We start from the raw sequence: 15,454 nt of genomic DNA on the forward strand, positions 1-15,454 counted from the left end.
GAAACATAGTTTAAAATACTTTTAGAAAATAATGATAGTTATAACTACATCAATAACTGAACTTAGAGTCAGAAAGAAAGCTTATGTTAAATTCCTGATCCTTGAGAAGAAAGAAAGAACCCTATGTAGCAACATCGGTAAGGACTTTCCCACTGTTATTTAATGATTGAAACAACAGATGCTCAGTGGATAGCTGCATCCCAGGACCATGAACAGGAAGTAACTTATTAATTGCATGAGAGTAGTAATGGCTCATTAGGTGAAAATAAATGCGAATTATCTCCAAATGACAATGGCTGCCTTTATTAACAACCCAGGTGACCTAATTGAATACAACAGAACAAGAAAACATGGTTACTCTAATTACATGGAAGTAAAACAATGGAAACACCTCATTAGTACCGTTTGAATACACCATGCATAAACCAGAGTATTTACAGATATACCAGTGGAGAAATAAATAATACTTACCAAGTAATACTCATATGAGGAATGGAAGTCAAAACACATACTATAAGAGACAGAAGACTGAGTATATGACAGAAAATCAGACATGTATTAAGCATTAGAAAATTCTACCTGAGCCCCAGTTGCAATTTCATCAGCAGCTTCGTTCATCACTCCTAATGTTTGGAAAGCAAATACACACAGCTCCCGTTCACAAACAGTGGGCTACACAGAGAAAGAAAGTTAATTTTAATTTTGTTATACTTTTGAGTTTTTGGTTTTGTCACGTAATACCTACATCAAACCCCAAACATATTTAATGTTAGTTCTTTTCTTCAGATTTTAACTACAACATTAATTTTAAATTGTTAATACATGTCAATTATTGAGGAAGATAGACAAGCATTTTAATAACCTGAAGAGCAATAGTGAAGAACTCTAAAACTCTTTAGTACTCACAGAGGCTAAACTTAAAAAGAAATTCAAACACAATCACAAAACCAAAATTACAGGTATAGTACCCAAATGTTCTTAGCACTACCTAATCTGGAAACTTCCCTACATCATTACACTGAATGGAGAACAAATCCAGAAACTAATAGCAGCAGGTTTTTTCTTCACAGCTTGTTATTCTGCTGTTGGAACACACATAAAAACCCGATCTAGAAGCCAAATTTCCTGAAGAAGCTACTTTTGTTTTTTTACAATTTTACAAATTATTTGTAAACTTTGAGAAAATGCATTTTATTTTACAGCATAAACACTGTATTTGGGAATACCACATCTTATTTTAATAAATAAAGGTGCTTCCAGTCTTTTTCAGATATTAAAAAATAATAAACCCCCCTTGTGGTTGAACCAGTATATGCCTATTTAAAAGAAAATAAACTCACCATGCCATCACAAATAATAAAAGTTTATCTAAACTGGCATATTGAGTAAAAATTGAACACTGCCTTCATAAAGCAAACAAAACAGAAATAAAAAAGAATACTGCTTTAAATAAAGAGAATAGTCATGACTTCATGGGCTTCCTAACTGTTTACAACCCTTACAGCAACTCCATCTTACTTACTGAAAGATAATTAGCAGATAAATTTTTTAAAGGCTCAAGTAATGAATCACACAGTAATTGTTATAATCATTTGAAATGAACAAACAGTTGTGAGAAATACAATAAAGAAACACAAATTAAATCCTCCATTCAAATAGCCCAATAAACACAACTTTTTATGACAATGTTGAAAACAATCAGAAATGCTTCTTGGATACTATTTCTTTGAATGCATATTATGAAATCCTATCTCACTGACATTAAAAATTATCTTTGGTAGGCACTACTGAATTTTTGTAACTAAAAATTCTGAGTCTAGCAATCATGACAATCACTAAAGTGATTGTCACGAATGTCACTACATTTGTAGTGGTATGCTTTGAAGTTCAAGCCAATGCTTCTAGAAGACACGTGCAGAAATGAAAAAATGAATTAAGCACACAAAGGAAACCTAAAATTTAGCTCAATTCTGTTTCAGGCAAGAGCTTTGCCAGTAACAAGCATACTGCTCTATCTGTAGTCATTTGTTGCACAGCACTTAAAATATGCATTTGCTGGGTTTCAATGATACAGGACTTCAATAAACATCTGAAATCTTCTGCATTGACATAGTCTCACATCAGCTGCTTTACAAGAGTTATAATCTTTCAAGTCTAATATAGTGTCATCCGTTTGATTTACCTGCCGTGTTACATTGCATTAGGCAGCAGACAAAGCCTAACATGATCAAATTCAGAGAGCCACAGCACACCAGACATGAGGTATTTATTACTGTCATTATACTTAGGTCTTCCACATTTGGAAAATGGTTAAATAATTTGCTTAGCTAGGGAAGTATTTTGGCACTATTACCTTGACTATCATAATCAATAGTATACACAAACTTCCCTTATTGCAGAGCAAAGAACAGTTCTGGAATAGCAGAACAATCTAAGTTTAGCCATACTTGCCATGAAGAAAAGCTTTAAGAAAATACTTATTTTTGACATTTTGTTTACAGTCTTAGCGAAGTAAGTTATCCTGAGACTTAATGACAGCAAAAGGAACACAGGATTTGTCATCATTGCTTTTTCATTTACCCCTCTCTGTGTTACAGTCCCAGAAATGTCTGAACATCTGGAAGAAGGAAGTTAGAAAAATGGTCACTGTACTTATGCTTGACACTTGAAAGGCCTTTTTTTGGTTGTTATCTCAGGTGGACACTGGAGAGCTCTAGATAAAAGGAAAAGCAAGAGCAAAATTTCAGCTCTGAAGCAGAACAGACACTACTGTTAGGGTCTACACAATTCTTTTGATTTTATGCATTTGATGAACCTTTCTGTCCACTGAATATTCCCCCATTGCAATATAATGGGGGAAAATAATCCCAACCCTGTAGCTATAGGAACACTTCCATAGTTTACTTCATATATCCACCACGGATACCTTTTAACCCAAACTTTGGCTATTTTAAGAGCACTTTTGAATCCAGTTTATGAAATTTGTCTTAGTTTAACAAAATCAGATGTTTTTAACTTAAATTTCCCACAAGTGTCAGCAGAGTATTCCAAGGGATGTTGGTATGGCCATTTCAGAGTCCTCTACTCCAGTCATTACTTGGGTTCAAATATTTAAATGGTGTAAATCCCTCCAAAATGAAAACATTACCTTGCAATTAAGAAGCAAACATTTGGAGGGCTTTTGTTTTGTCACATGCTCTGATTTACCTATTCAGCAATATATATCCTTATTTTTGTTTTGTCTGCAATTGTGCATGCTAGAACCAATGAAAACGTATTAAAACTGGGTTAATAAAATTTTAGAAGACAGAGTTTAAAGAAAATCACAAGCTTTATAGGGAATCTGGGATTCAAGGCTACTGTCACTCTGCTGCTAATGTTTTTCATATTACTAGTGTGTTTCCCTTTATGATGTCCACTTGTCTCTTCTCTTGTCATAGGACGTGAGCCCCTGGGACACAAACAGTCTTGTTCTGACTTCAGATCATAAATATGAGAAATATCCCTAGCCACAGTAAACAAACAAGAACAACAACACTAACACATTTATAAAAGCTACATTGTTCCAGTGTCATTTTGGATACTTCTTACTTTGGTTCATGTACATGTACTATTCAGAAGCTTAACTTTCCAAGAATTTTTGTGTACATACATAAAATACAGACGTATTCTTGCTAATGTGGATCCATATCCACAAATGTACAGAACAACCACTTTTTATTAGATTCCATTGTTTTCAAAGGGAAAATAGACAACAAAATAGGGCTTGTACACTTAAATACATATTTTCAATGTGAACTTCATCTTAGGTGTGTGCAGAGTTTTACAGATTACAACCTTGAACAGGCAGAGCTGTGGCTGGAGACCTTGTTCTCCACTACCTGAAGAGGAGAACTGTAACTCCTCTTAGCAACAGCAGCTGCCAGTGGTCTTAGACATATTTTACTTTTTCACTTAAAAAAAATAAAATTAACTTAAAGCCATTGACTTGCACAACACTATTACATAAGTGAAGATCATTGGTGCTGAAAGACAGTTTAGAAAGACCATTATTCCAGTGGGGAAAAGCCAGAAAAAAGTAAGAGGTGGGTACTTATCCTGAGACTGCAAATGCTTGGAAGCAGAAGGTAATGACAGAAGCAGAAAACATTTTTTGAACATTTGAGGTTTTCAGACTGTTCCTTTAGCCACCCCCATTCTTTGCATGATCAGTAGCTCCTACCCAGCTGCTGCTGTGATGAAAAAGGGTGCAGAGCTTTCATGTGTTACAATGCCAGTGTTGCTTCTTACTGCAGTGACTGAGACTGGCAGACAGTCAAACCACTACTATGACATATTCTGGTTCCTAGACTCATACATTACTGAAAATATTTTCCAGACATTCTCGCAATTCGAAAAGGCTGAAACTTTCACAGTCAATATTGATCTATTTTGCTAGTGTCTCACCTGGGCTGCAGCTGTGCTCAGAAGAGCAATGAACCACCCTTTTCAGTATCCTAAGGGATGTCATGCAGACACTAATGAGGCTGCAACATGACTGACACACCTAAAAGTTATTGATCTAATAGCAGATGCTCAGAGAAGATTCACTGCCTGGCTTACAGCAAATGTTATAAATTGTAAAGGTGAAACCATTAGTGACCATCTCACTTCTCCTAATGAAAGCAACAGAGATGGAGATGAAATGTAACCTCAAATCTCTGTTCTGCTTCCTATTTTCAACCACAGTAACTGTTAGCCTTTCCACAGGAGACACTTCTTTCTCTTTGTTACAGTCACCAGAAGCCAGAGAATATAACACAGCTGCAGTACTACTGAAAATGTGGATAGACGGAGAAAGAAAGAGAAATAAAAGACGGATAAAAAAAGGAAAAAAAGAGGAAGAAAAATAAAAATAAAATAAAGAACAAAAAAGAAAAAGAGGTGAAAAACAAAGAAAAAGAAAGGAAAAACAAAATAAAAAGAAAAGAAAAAGACAAAGAAGGCAGGCACAGATAAGCCACTTGTATGCTTCCTAACAGTGCAGTTTAAATGCTGTATGTAAAATTATCATTCCTGGGAATGGTTCACAGCTGCAGTGGGGGAGATTTAGACTGGACATTAGGAAGTATTTCTTTATGGAGAGGGTGGTCAAACACTGGAACAATAAGATACTCTGAATAATCTCACAATATCCACCTGATACATGACACATGCTGCACAAAGACAGGGGAGATACCACAGTGGTAAGTAGATACAACCCTGAAGAAAGATGACAGTAGACTGTGGCTGAGTAAGAAATGTCATTTGTTCTATCTGGCTTTGGTTTTTTTGGCTGATTTAAATTTTATTTTCTGGGGGGATTTGGTGGGGTTTTTTTTCCACATTCTCGAATAGCTTATACACCTCCTTTCTTTCTTACAAAAAATATTTATACTTCCCAGATATATAAATAGATGGTGAACAAATAAACATTATGGAATGCTATCTGGGCAAGATGCATGGGTAAGTTGTTGGCAACAGAAAAAGCTATACTGCAGACATTTTGCTCTCCCAGTAAAAAATGAAGTAATCGAAATCCATTCTATTAAATACTGGTTGCAACTGGAGAGGGTTTTTTCATAAAAAAGAGCCTGTATTGTAGAGTAAGGATTAGCAGGACCACAGTGTTATTTCACAAAAATCTTGGAATTCCACAAGCATCTTGGCTAAACTCCAGTCTGACTAAACATATTTGTACACCTACACTTTTCTCCATAGTTCAGTGATGTTTATTCTAATCCAAAAATTTCCCAGCACTAAGCAGAATACTGTTTCTGAAGCATCAAAGCTTCTGTGTTTTCAGTGGTGTCTAAGAATCTTGTATTCAAAGGACAAAGAAATCCAAGACTTCTTCAACTCAACAGGAGCCCACCAATGCCAAGATTTCACCCATAATGAACAAAACCCATAACTGAGCAATTTGGGATGAAAAACATTTTAAAATGTAAGCTTACTAATATAAGAAATGTGTTAGAATTACTGAGTGTGCCTATCTTTACAGCTAAATATAAACAACAGGTATTTCAAATATTGCTTCGCAGTATTTTACTGTTCATAATTTATGGAAAAGACATTAAACAGCAGAGATGTTTGTACCAGGGTACATACTTCAAAAAAACTAGCTTAATATTTAGTTTTGTTGAGTATTTTACTAATTCCTGCTTTGTTCTAAAGAGGCTTTAGTCTGCAGTTTCAACACAAGATGGCACTCTGCAGAGACTTCTTAACTGAAAGAAAAATTACTGATACACAGCGGGTTTTTTAATTACCTTATTGAATATATTCTGAGATTTTTTTTTTGTCCTGTGTAATTGTCTCACAGGTCTTTAAAATCCATTCAATCATGCAGTTTTACCAACGGCTTTAGTATTTGTAAATGAGGCATTCAGGAAGGCACAGATAGCAAGATAAACATTAGCTTCACAAATTACAGTACATAAAAGCTGAATAAGATCACAGAATTTCAGAAAGATTGAGGTTAGCAGGGAACTCTACAGGTCATCTGGCATGACAACATTGCTCAAGCAGGGTCACCTGGAGCCAGCTGGTCTGGACAGACAGCTTTTTAATGCCTCCATGGATGTAGACTCCACAGCTTCTCTGGGTAACTTGTTCCTATGCTCAGCCACCTTCAGAAAAGGTGAAAAAGGTAGAAAAGTGTCTCCTGCTGTTCCAGTGGAACTTGTTGTGTTTGAGTTTGTGCCCTCTGCCCCTTGTCCTGTCACTGGGTACCACACAAAAGAGCCTGGCCCCATTCTTTTTGCATCCTCCCTTCAGATATTTATAGATGTCAATCAGACCCCACCTGTGCTTTCTTTTTTCCAGGCTGAACATTCCCAGCTCTCTCAGCCTTTCCTGCCATGTGATGTGCTCCAGTCCTTTAAAAATCTTAGTGACCCTTCACTTGACTTACTCCAGTAGTCCCATCTCTTTCTTGTGCTGAGCCCAGAAATGGATACAGTGTGGCCTCACCACGGCAGGATCACTGCTCTTCACATGTGGGCAATCCTATTGTTTAACATAGTCCAGGCTACCATTAACTTTCCATACTGCAAGTGCACATTGCTTGCTCATATTCCAGTGGGTGTCCTTTTCTGACTAAGTCCTTTCCTGCCAAGCTGCTGTCCAGCTGGGTGGCCTCCAGCATACACTGGTGCCTGGGTTTGTTCCTCCCTAGGTGCAGGACTTTGCACTTATCCTAGTTGAACCACAAGAGGTTCCTGGCAGCCTGTTTCTCCAGCCTCTTGTGGTCCTTCTGAATGCTACCCATCACTCTGGAGTAACACACACTCTTCCAATTTTTTCCATCTTTCTGTCATCTGCAAACTCACTGAGGGTATACTCCGCACCATCATCTAGATGATTAATGAAGATATTAAGGAAGACTGGACCCAGTACTGATCCCTGGGGTAAACCTCTAGTTACTGACCTCCAATTAGACTTTCAACCACAGATCATCACACTCTGGGCCCAGTCATTCAGTGAGTTTTCAGACTACTTCACTACCTCCTCATTCAGCCCACGCATCAACAGCTTGTCTATGAGGATCTTATGACAAACACAGTCAAAGGTCTTACTGAAGTCCAGGTAGATGATATCCACTGTTCTCCCCTCATCTACCAGACCAGTCACTTTGTCATAGGAGTTTATCAAGTCAGTCAACTATGGCATCCCATTGGTGAAGCCATGCGGACTACTCCTGATGATGTTCTTGTCCTTAATGTGCCTGGAAATGGTTTTCAGGCTTAGCTGCTTCACCACCTTCCCAGGGATCAAGGTGACAGTGACCAGTCTGTACTTCTCTGGGTCCTTCCCTTCTTGCCCTTCTATAAGAGAGGAGTGACCTTTTCATTCCTTCATTCTTTGAATATGATAGCACATTTTTATTATACTTCTTTTAATCAGATCCTTAAATATAATTACCACTTTTGTTAATGATTCACGATCTCATTATATTTAAATGTTTGTAGTAAAAGTACATGCTGAATTCCTAAAACAAGATATTTCTCTACTATCACAGGAGCAAAACTGTTGCATTATTAAAATGCAACAGTCCTTCCCTAGAATATTATTATACTAATAATAACAGGAAGAACTTCATATGGTATTAAAAAAATTAATAGCCTTCCAATATAGAACCAAATAATGCTCAAGTTTCTTTATTACCTTCTTATATCTGCTTTAGAAAATACATTTTTTAGTTAGATGAACCAAATGGGGGAGTTGAAAAGTACCTTTGGAGGTCAGTTAGCACTTGTATTCTCTCATACAGGACTAGCTTCATCTAAACGTTATCCGAAGTTTTAGATAAAGGTAAAATTAGTTTTTCCTAAAGCTTTATCATGCACTGTAACAGGTTGCCCAGAGAGGATGTGGAGTCTCCATCCTTGGAGATTTTCAAAAGCCAGTGAAAGGCAGTGGATGAAACAAGTCCCAGTTTCAGAAGCTTTTTACTAGAGACACATGCTCCATGGGAGAATATTTCAGTACTTCAGAATGTGTTTTGTTGAAGTCATTAGGATTTCCTAAGTTTATTTCTAATATTTAATCAAATATGGTAGTTTGACAGAAATCAGGATAATATATTTAACTACTTTAACAACAGAGGTGTGAATGATATACCAACTGATTGAAAGTGTCAGAAAAGCATTTCCACATATGTTATTGAAATAATTCACATCTAGACACTAATTACAAACAAGTAATAGTCTGTGTCTCGCTTATCTGAACAAATTCTCTGTGGAGAACAAATTCAAAGACAGTAACATGAGGCTAATGATTCAAATGAGCAGATCCTTATTATTTTCCATAGGTTTACTGCGTCTGCATTCTCTGTCTCTCCGCAGCATAAAACCTGTGTTTGACCTTGTGCTTCCCACTGTTTTTCAAAATGCATCAAAAGGAGTGTGGTCAGCAGTACTTTCCAAGACTCCTTCCATTCCAAAGAACCTTTGTCCTTCCCCTTCACAGTAATACAGCTGCATTTCCTCCTGAGGGCATTGGGTTTGGGAATGTTTTGAAGTAACCCCATCTACCTAATGTGTTTTTATCTACACATGCACCCTTGTGGAGTACACACAGGAACAGTATCTGTAATTCTGGTCTCCTGTATTTCAGGGAACTCTTAGAGTTCTAAAGAAAACTGATTATTCTGAAAGATCCATACTTTGCTCCATAAAGAAATTCCCAAGAGAAATCTAAGAATTTTGGGCTTACTCATCTTCAGTAAGTCACTAAGGCAGCTTCTTTATTTATCCTCAATAAGGGTCTAAGGTAGCCTAACAATATCCAAAGACTTCTGGGCACAACAGCATCCCTGAACCAGCAGGGAACATTTGGATGATTAGATTAGTATTGCAGGCTCTGGAGCAAGACAGATGTCCACTGTAAAAGCATGAAGTCAAACATATGCAATTGTGTTATGCAGCTGTTCTGCAACAGACATCTTCCATACAATTATATGTTTGCAATGTGGATCTAGTATCTAAATTGAGCTATAGAAAATGATGCAACTTTCTGTCATTGAGTAGCTCTTATGGGAAAGAAGATGGCAAGATTTTAAGAAGTAACTTAAATTGAAATAGATATTAAAACCAGAACACTCCCCCACAAAAAGTTATCCAGGAAAATGAAACACAATACCGAGAAGAAAGCTTGCTGAGAGAGATTGATTTAAAGATAGTTCATAACTGAGATAAAAACATAGCCTGTAGAGCAAGTCTGCAGAAAGGAAAAACTTTATCTCTCAGTTTCACATGGTATCCTCAGCTGTCCTGAGAATGTGACATCTCCACTAAGCAAGTCAATAATAACCAGCACAAAACACTACGCATGCCATGTGAGTTTATAAGTAGGTTTGGCACTTGACAGTATTAAAAGAATGCAATTATTGTGTGATGGCAATGGTTGAATTTCTTAAACTACGCTTCAAGACAAATAAACTACATTATAGTTCATGAAAGGCATCAGGCTGACATACTGGAAGATTAGAGTATCAAATTCCTTAGTGGCTCCTTTATAACTGTGTGAAACTCCATAAAATACCAGAAAATCAAGCCTAAATACATACTAAAGTAACTTTTCAAGCAATAATTTTGCTATGCTTTTACAAATTCATAGGTCTTCTTTACTGTTGGAAAAAAAAATAAGGTCAGTAAGGTAGAAGGGAAACTCATCATTAAGGAAGCACACACCCAGACATGGTCCTATGTGCATCTGTGTGGAGGAACTAAACTTTAAATGGAGAAACTGGAGAACCATCCAGAGCTATTTAGTCTGTGGCATCTCTCATAACACAACCAGATACAGAGAACCTATGTACTTAATGTCTTTGAGATATGGCCATCTGTAGGAAATGAGATCTAGCCACCCTTGCTAAGGACACCATAGCAAGGTACTGATCATCATGAAACCTGGTGAAGTTACTGTGGTATGTATCAAAAGGAAGAGCAACTTAAAGCTCTGTACGAAGGCCAGGGATTCTCCATAAGGCTAAATTGCATGTAGCCTTGCCTTAAATGAAAGCCTGCCCCGTTATTGCAATGAAAATACTCTGAGATCTGCTCTTTCAGCAGTATTAAACATAAAACGCTCTTTCAGTTGAGTCACTCTTTCTTCTGTTTATAAACATATTATATATATATGCATGTGTGTATGTATGTGTGTGTGTGTGTGTGCAGCTGAAGCATGTAAAAAAACCCCACAACTGACTACTTCTGATGTCTCTGCCAGAGCTCTCAGTAGAGTGAAGCATAAATTTCCGTAAGACAGTCTGGCAAGCTCATGCTTGATTCAAACTGAGATCCTTTCTCACCTTCTACAGAACTGCAAACTCATTAATGGCTCTATATTGCTTATTGAGTCATTCAAGCATACACAGAGCATGCTAGATTTCTTCCTGCTCTGTCATTTTTCCTGGGTTATATAATGACACCCTTTCATTTTTGCAAAGCTTGCCAGGTTATGCTCCTTGCAAAGGCACTGTTCAGTGTTCAAACATGTTCAGTGGCAAACATGTTTGCACTTTCTTCTGTTCTGAAGTGCTGAAAAACTCTTAAACGGATACCTATAAAATGACCCCTCTTTAAACTGAAAACACAGAAGAGTGATTATGAGGGACTTGAATTTTTATGGTGGGAAAGAAAGAAGAATTAAGATTTTTTTATTTCGAGCAGATGACTTTCCATTCTGTTTTCCCTTAATAGTTCATCTTGTGAACAGGAATAAATTCTACTGTTTGCTTCCACCTATGGACAATAGATAAACCCCAATAACTTAGATAATTATGCTATTCAAACTTTACTCAGTATCTAAACATTACTCACTTTGTGTTACGTCATCCTGTCACACATAATATACATAGCAGTGCATTAAAAGGCGAACAAGGAACTGATGCCTTTTTACAGGCTTCTAATCAGTGGTTGCTGATAAATCTGTCTGAAAACCTTGTTTTTAAAAGGCAGATATGAGTGTCAAGGGGCAAAAATAACACCTGACTGGATTTTCAAAATTTAACCATGACTTTAAACAATGTTAACTGAATATGTAGATTCTTTTTCAAATCCTAATAGCAGCCTATGTGCATACCCTGCCTGCAGTCAGAATGCCTGACCCTGGTGCCAGTCAGTGTCGTGCAGAATGACTCTGAAGTGACTTCTGCTACCAGGTAAGCAATAACCCTTCATAATTAAATTCCATGGAATTATCATAGATGATGTCTTTTTCATCTTATGCCACACTGTGGAGAAATTGTCAGGTCTGATGACCATTCACACACTTAAGGTTACTCATGTTTCCATAGGATGCAGGGCAAGTGAAACAAGAGGATTCAAAATGCAAGACCATTCCTAAAGCCAAGAATTTTGTTCTCCTAATAGACTCTTTCACACAGCTGCAGTGATCCAGTAGATCCAGGAAGTGTGTGTCTCTAATGACTGATCTTAGTCTTTTTCACTGTATGCATTCACCAACAGCATGAGAGGGTACAATGTTTAGCAAACAAAGTCCTGGGTTCCCAGTCATACAGAAATGAAAGGAAGGAAGAGCTGCCTGAACTGGCCATACTTTGGGCATACTGAACCATGACAGTGCCCCTGGACTAGGTCAGTGATCAGACACTTCACAGAGCACCTCCTGCTACTGCCTTTTTTATCACATGTAAGGATGGCTCATTCCAACAGCCAGTGAACACAACAGGTCACAAGACCTTCAGAGAGTGGTGGCATTAATACCAGTGTATGTAAATACCCCAGTCATGTCTTGATAAAAGCTCAAGGATGAGGCGGCCTAATCTTTTAAATGAATGCCAGAGGACTGGGAGAGCACTCTAATGCACTTCTCTATCTTATCTGGTTGCGACTACTGTAGCACAAGAGTGTTCCATGAACTGTATCCTTCCTTTACATTTCTGTAGTACTATACTAGTCTGATTTCCATCAGCCTTGCTTGTAAGACTTTTTTTTTCAAACTTACAGCAAAATCTAATTAATATACATTTTTGCATCTTAAAAGGATATTCAAATGAAATATATCTGAAATAATTCAACAGGTTTGTAAGGTCAGCTACTATTTAAGGCACTATAAAATGGATTGTTTGCCAACACACCACTTACCCTCAGCATAGGGCCATTCTGGAACACATGGGGTTCATCACAAACGACACAGTATTCATTCAATACTGGTATCCGCTGCTCAGCAAATTCGATAGTCTGAGAACAATGAAAATGAGAATAACAACATCTGCTTAAAAATAATTAACAGTCAGCTTATGCTCCACTGTGATTCATAAATGGGTAAGACATGACATCCTACCTGCACAAGAAAGCCACGGTCTCGCACCGGAATGCATTTTGCACCATAATTTTGCTGCAAGGAAAAAGTTAAGGCAACTTCAGTGTTGGTAGACTAATTATAAAGAAATGGTAAAACACTTGTATTTTTTGCATGTAAATATGTTAATTAAACAATATTTGCATTAAAAAAGATCTCTCATCTGCATGAACCAGCCATGACAAATAATCAATCCTTTTAATGTTCACTGAATGTGGGGTAGGTTTATAGTATTCTGTTCGGTTCTTAAATCTGATGACGTTTTCTATGTCACCATGCCAAAAGCTTTAATCTCAAGTGGAAACACTAGGGCCTTCATTGCATCCTGATAAACTGATATTTGGTAGCTTCCATTATTACGTAATTGTGTCTTTTCTATCCAAATATGGGCTATATGTTCAGGCTACTGAAAAACTACTGCAACTCTCAGAAAGGCTGAACATCTTATTTTGTTTACTAAGATCTCACTTCTGTAAACACCATGCTAACAGACATCTATGCTCAGATAGCACTCAAGTTCTTTCAGGAGCCCTTTTTCCAATACACAGCAACATAAATTAGAAGAACCTCCTGTTACAATAGTCAGTAAGGTACAGAATTCCTCTAGGCTGACAACTATTTCAATCAAATCTTGTCTTGAATAAGAGTCAGATCAGCTCATTTACAGTTTTTTGGAGGGATTTGTTTATAGGCTTATTTCCTTCATTTTTCTTAACTGCTTAATTGCTTAACTGCTATTCCCTTTTATCTCCTGGGAAACAATCCTACTTGTATTCCTGCATGAGCCTCCAATATTTTAGCCGAGAATTGCAAAGAACTTAGGGTCCTGATTCATCACTGACTACAAATTGCAGTTAGGCACCCAGGTTACCCATACATCTGGTGCCTGCATATAAAATGTGAAATAGACTCTCAATGTCTTCCCGCAAACATCAGTCAAATTGTAACTGACTATGTCTGCGATGATTTTCTCTCAAAGTAAATGCATTCCAGCAATAAATTAAGGGTAGTTTTAATAGGTTGCCAAGCAGGTCTTGTCTTTCTTCCACATCAGCTGATAACATCAGTATGATAACATAAGTAACGAAACTTAGCCAACTCCTCATTATCTTATCAAAATCAATGGTATTTTGTCTATCAACACCAGGAGAGAAAAGTCTTACTGTGTTAAGACATCCTCTGCTGATTCAGAAAAAAGTGCAACAAGTAAAAAGTCTGACAGCTCAAATTAATTTTGCTGTGCAGATCACATAAACCCACCACACAGCATGTATGTAAATGATTTTATGATAGTATATCACTGCTTTGAGATCTGATGATTATAGCTTACAGCTTATTAAATGAAATTACCATGAGACTTAGCACACTCATTGTAATTTCATTATTCAGAATGCACTATTTCGAATATATATATGGCAACCAAAGAACCAGCTTTCAAGGTACCATCAGGCACACGGAGTGGAGAGGACTATTTCCTAAATGCCTCTCCTCAGATTTAACACAGAAAATGGATTGGTATCTTGAAAGAGTGCAAACAAACCCACTACTCCTTCTAAAGCATAGAAGCCATCTTTTACTAGGCATAGGCAGAAGAATTGATTTTGAGAACTCTTTCTTTAATGTAAGAATATGTCCTACCCTTTGTTTTTCCAATCAATCATGTCTCTGGGAAAAGTAAGGGGGTCAGTGTGGACCCAGTTCTTTCCCTGGCCTCTGACTTCCACCAGCACATTTGATGGTTTAACCTTTCACAAAGTACATATGTACAAGAGGTGAGCTGAACCATGGCTGTGTTCCTTTCAGTATGATGATGATGACAGATGCAAACACCAGAAGGAGAGGTGACTTCACACTCAAATGAGCCAATGGACAGTTGCTTTCCCCATGAAGCAAACAGGGAAATGATAAAATACCTGTGCAACCAACCTAAATTTGCAGCACAGAAGTGCACACTCTCCCTTTTTCCCGTAGGAAGGATGCAGGGAAAGAAGGGAATGACTGAACTTATCCCATGGCCAGGAGCTGTACAATGAGCTGCATTCAAAATGACATATAAAATCTCTGTCCTGACCTCATCAAATTCTGATTTTATAACTTATATATATGTGCATGCACAGCTGTCTGAATGCTCTTGTCTTCCAATATATTCAATATATCCAATATAATCACTGACATATGTCCTAAGTAGCAATCCCTCAGCATAAAAAGCATAACAGCACATTTGGAAAATAATAGGAAGAAAATGAGCAGAATAAAAAAAATACTACGCACAGCAGCTTGTGAAGATGATGATGAAGATGGTGTTAAGATACCAATAAGCCCTGAGGTAAGAGAGAGCCTCCTGCTCTCTGCTATGGTGCACTCCTTGAAAGGCTCCATTTTGGATGATTTAGGGGCATTGGAGTAAGTCTTGCTGAGCAGCTTGTGATTCTTCAATCCATCCAATTCTTCCATTCTAAGATTACTGGAGTAGGACCTGCTTAAAAGTTTGTGGGGCTTCAAGGTGCTGTTGTGCTCACATCGAGGATCCCCAGAACACGACCTACTTAATAGCTTATGGGGCTTTAAAGTTATGCACTCCTCCTGCTTGACAGCTGCTGAGCAA

At 37.5% G+C, this 15,454-nt stretch overlaps 1 protein-coding gene across 1 annotated transcript in view; it reads right to left on the minus strand.

Moving 5' to 3' along the window:
- PARP8 (poly (ADP-ribose) polymerase family, member 8) overlaps positions 1-15,454 on the minus strand; it is a 111,960-nt gene that overhangs the window by 19,237 nt on the left and 77,269 nt on the right. Inside the window, exons 11-14 of the mRNA XM_009081082.1 lie at positions 15,121-15,454; positions 12,832-12,885; positions 12,633-12,728; positions 580-672 (exon numbers count right to left, since the gene is read on the minus strand). The exon at positions 15,121-15,454 is cut by the window's right edge and continues 219 nt beyond it. Of these exons, the coding sequence (XP_009079330.1) occupies positions 580-672; positions 12,633-12,728; positions 12,832-12,885; positions 15,121-15,454 (577 nt within the window). The remainder of the gene's footprint in view (positions 1-579; positions 673-12,632; positions 12,729-12,831; positions 12,886-15,120) is intronic.

This window comes from Acanthisitta chloris, unplaced genomic scaffold, assembly GCF_000695815.1.
Source record: "Acanthisitta chloris isolate BGI_N310 unplaced genomic scaffold, ASM69581v1 scaffold6938, whole genome shotgun sequence".
In the NCBI taxonomy this organism is placed as follows: Eukaryota; Metazoa; Chordata; class Aves; order Passeriformes; family Acanthisittidae; genus Acanthisitta; species Acanthisitta chloris.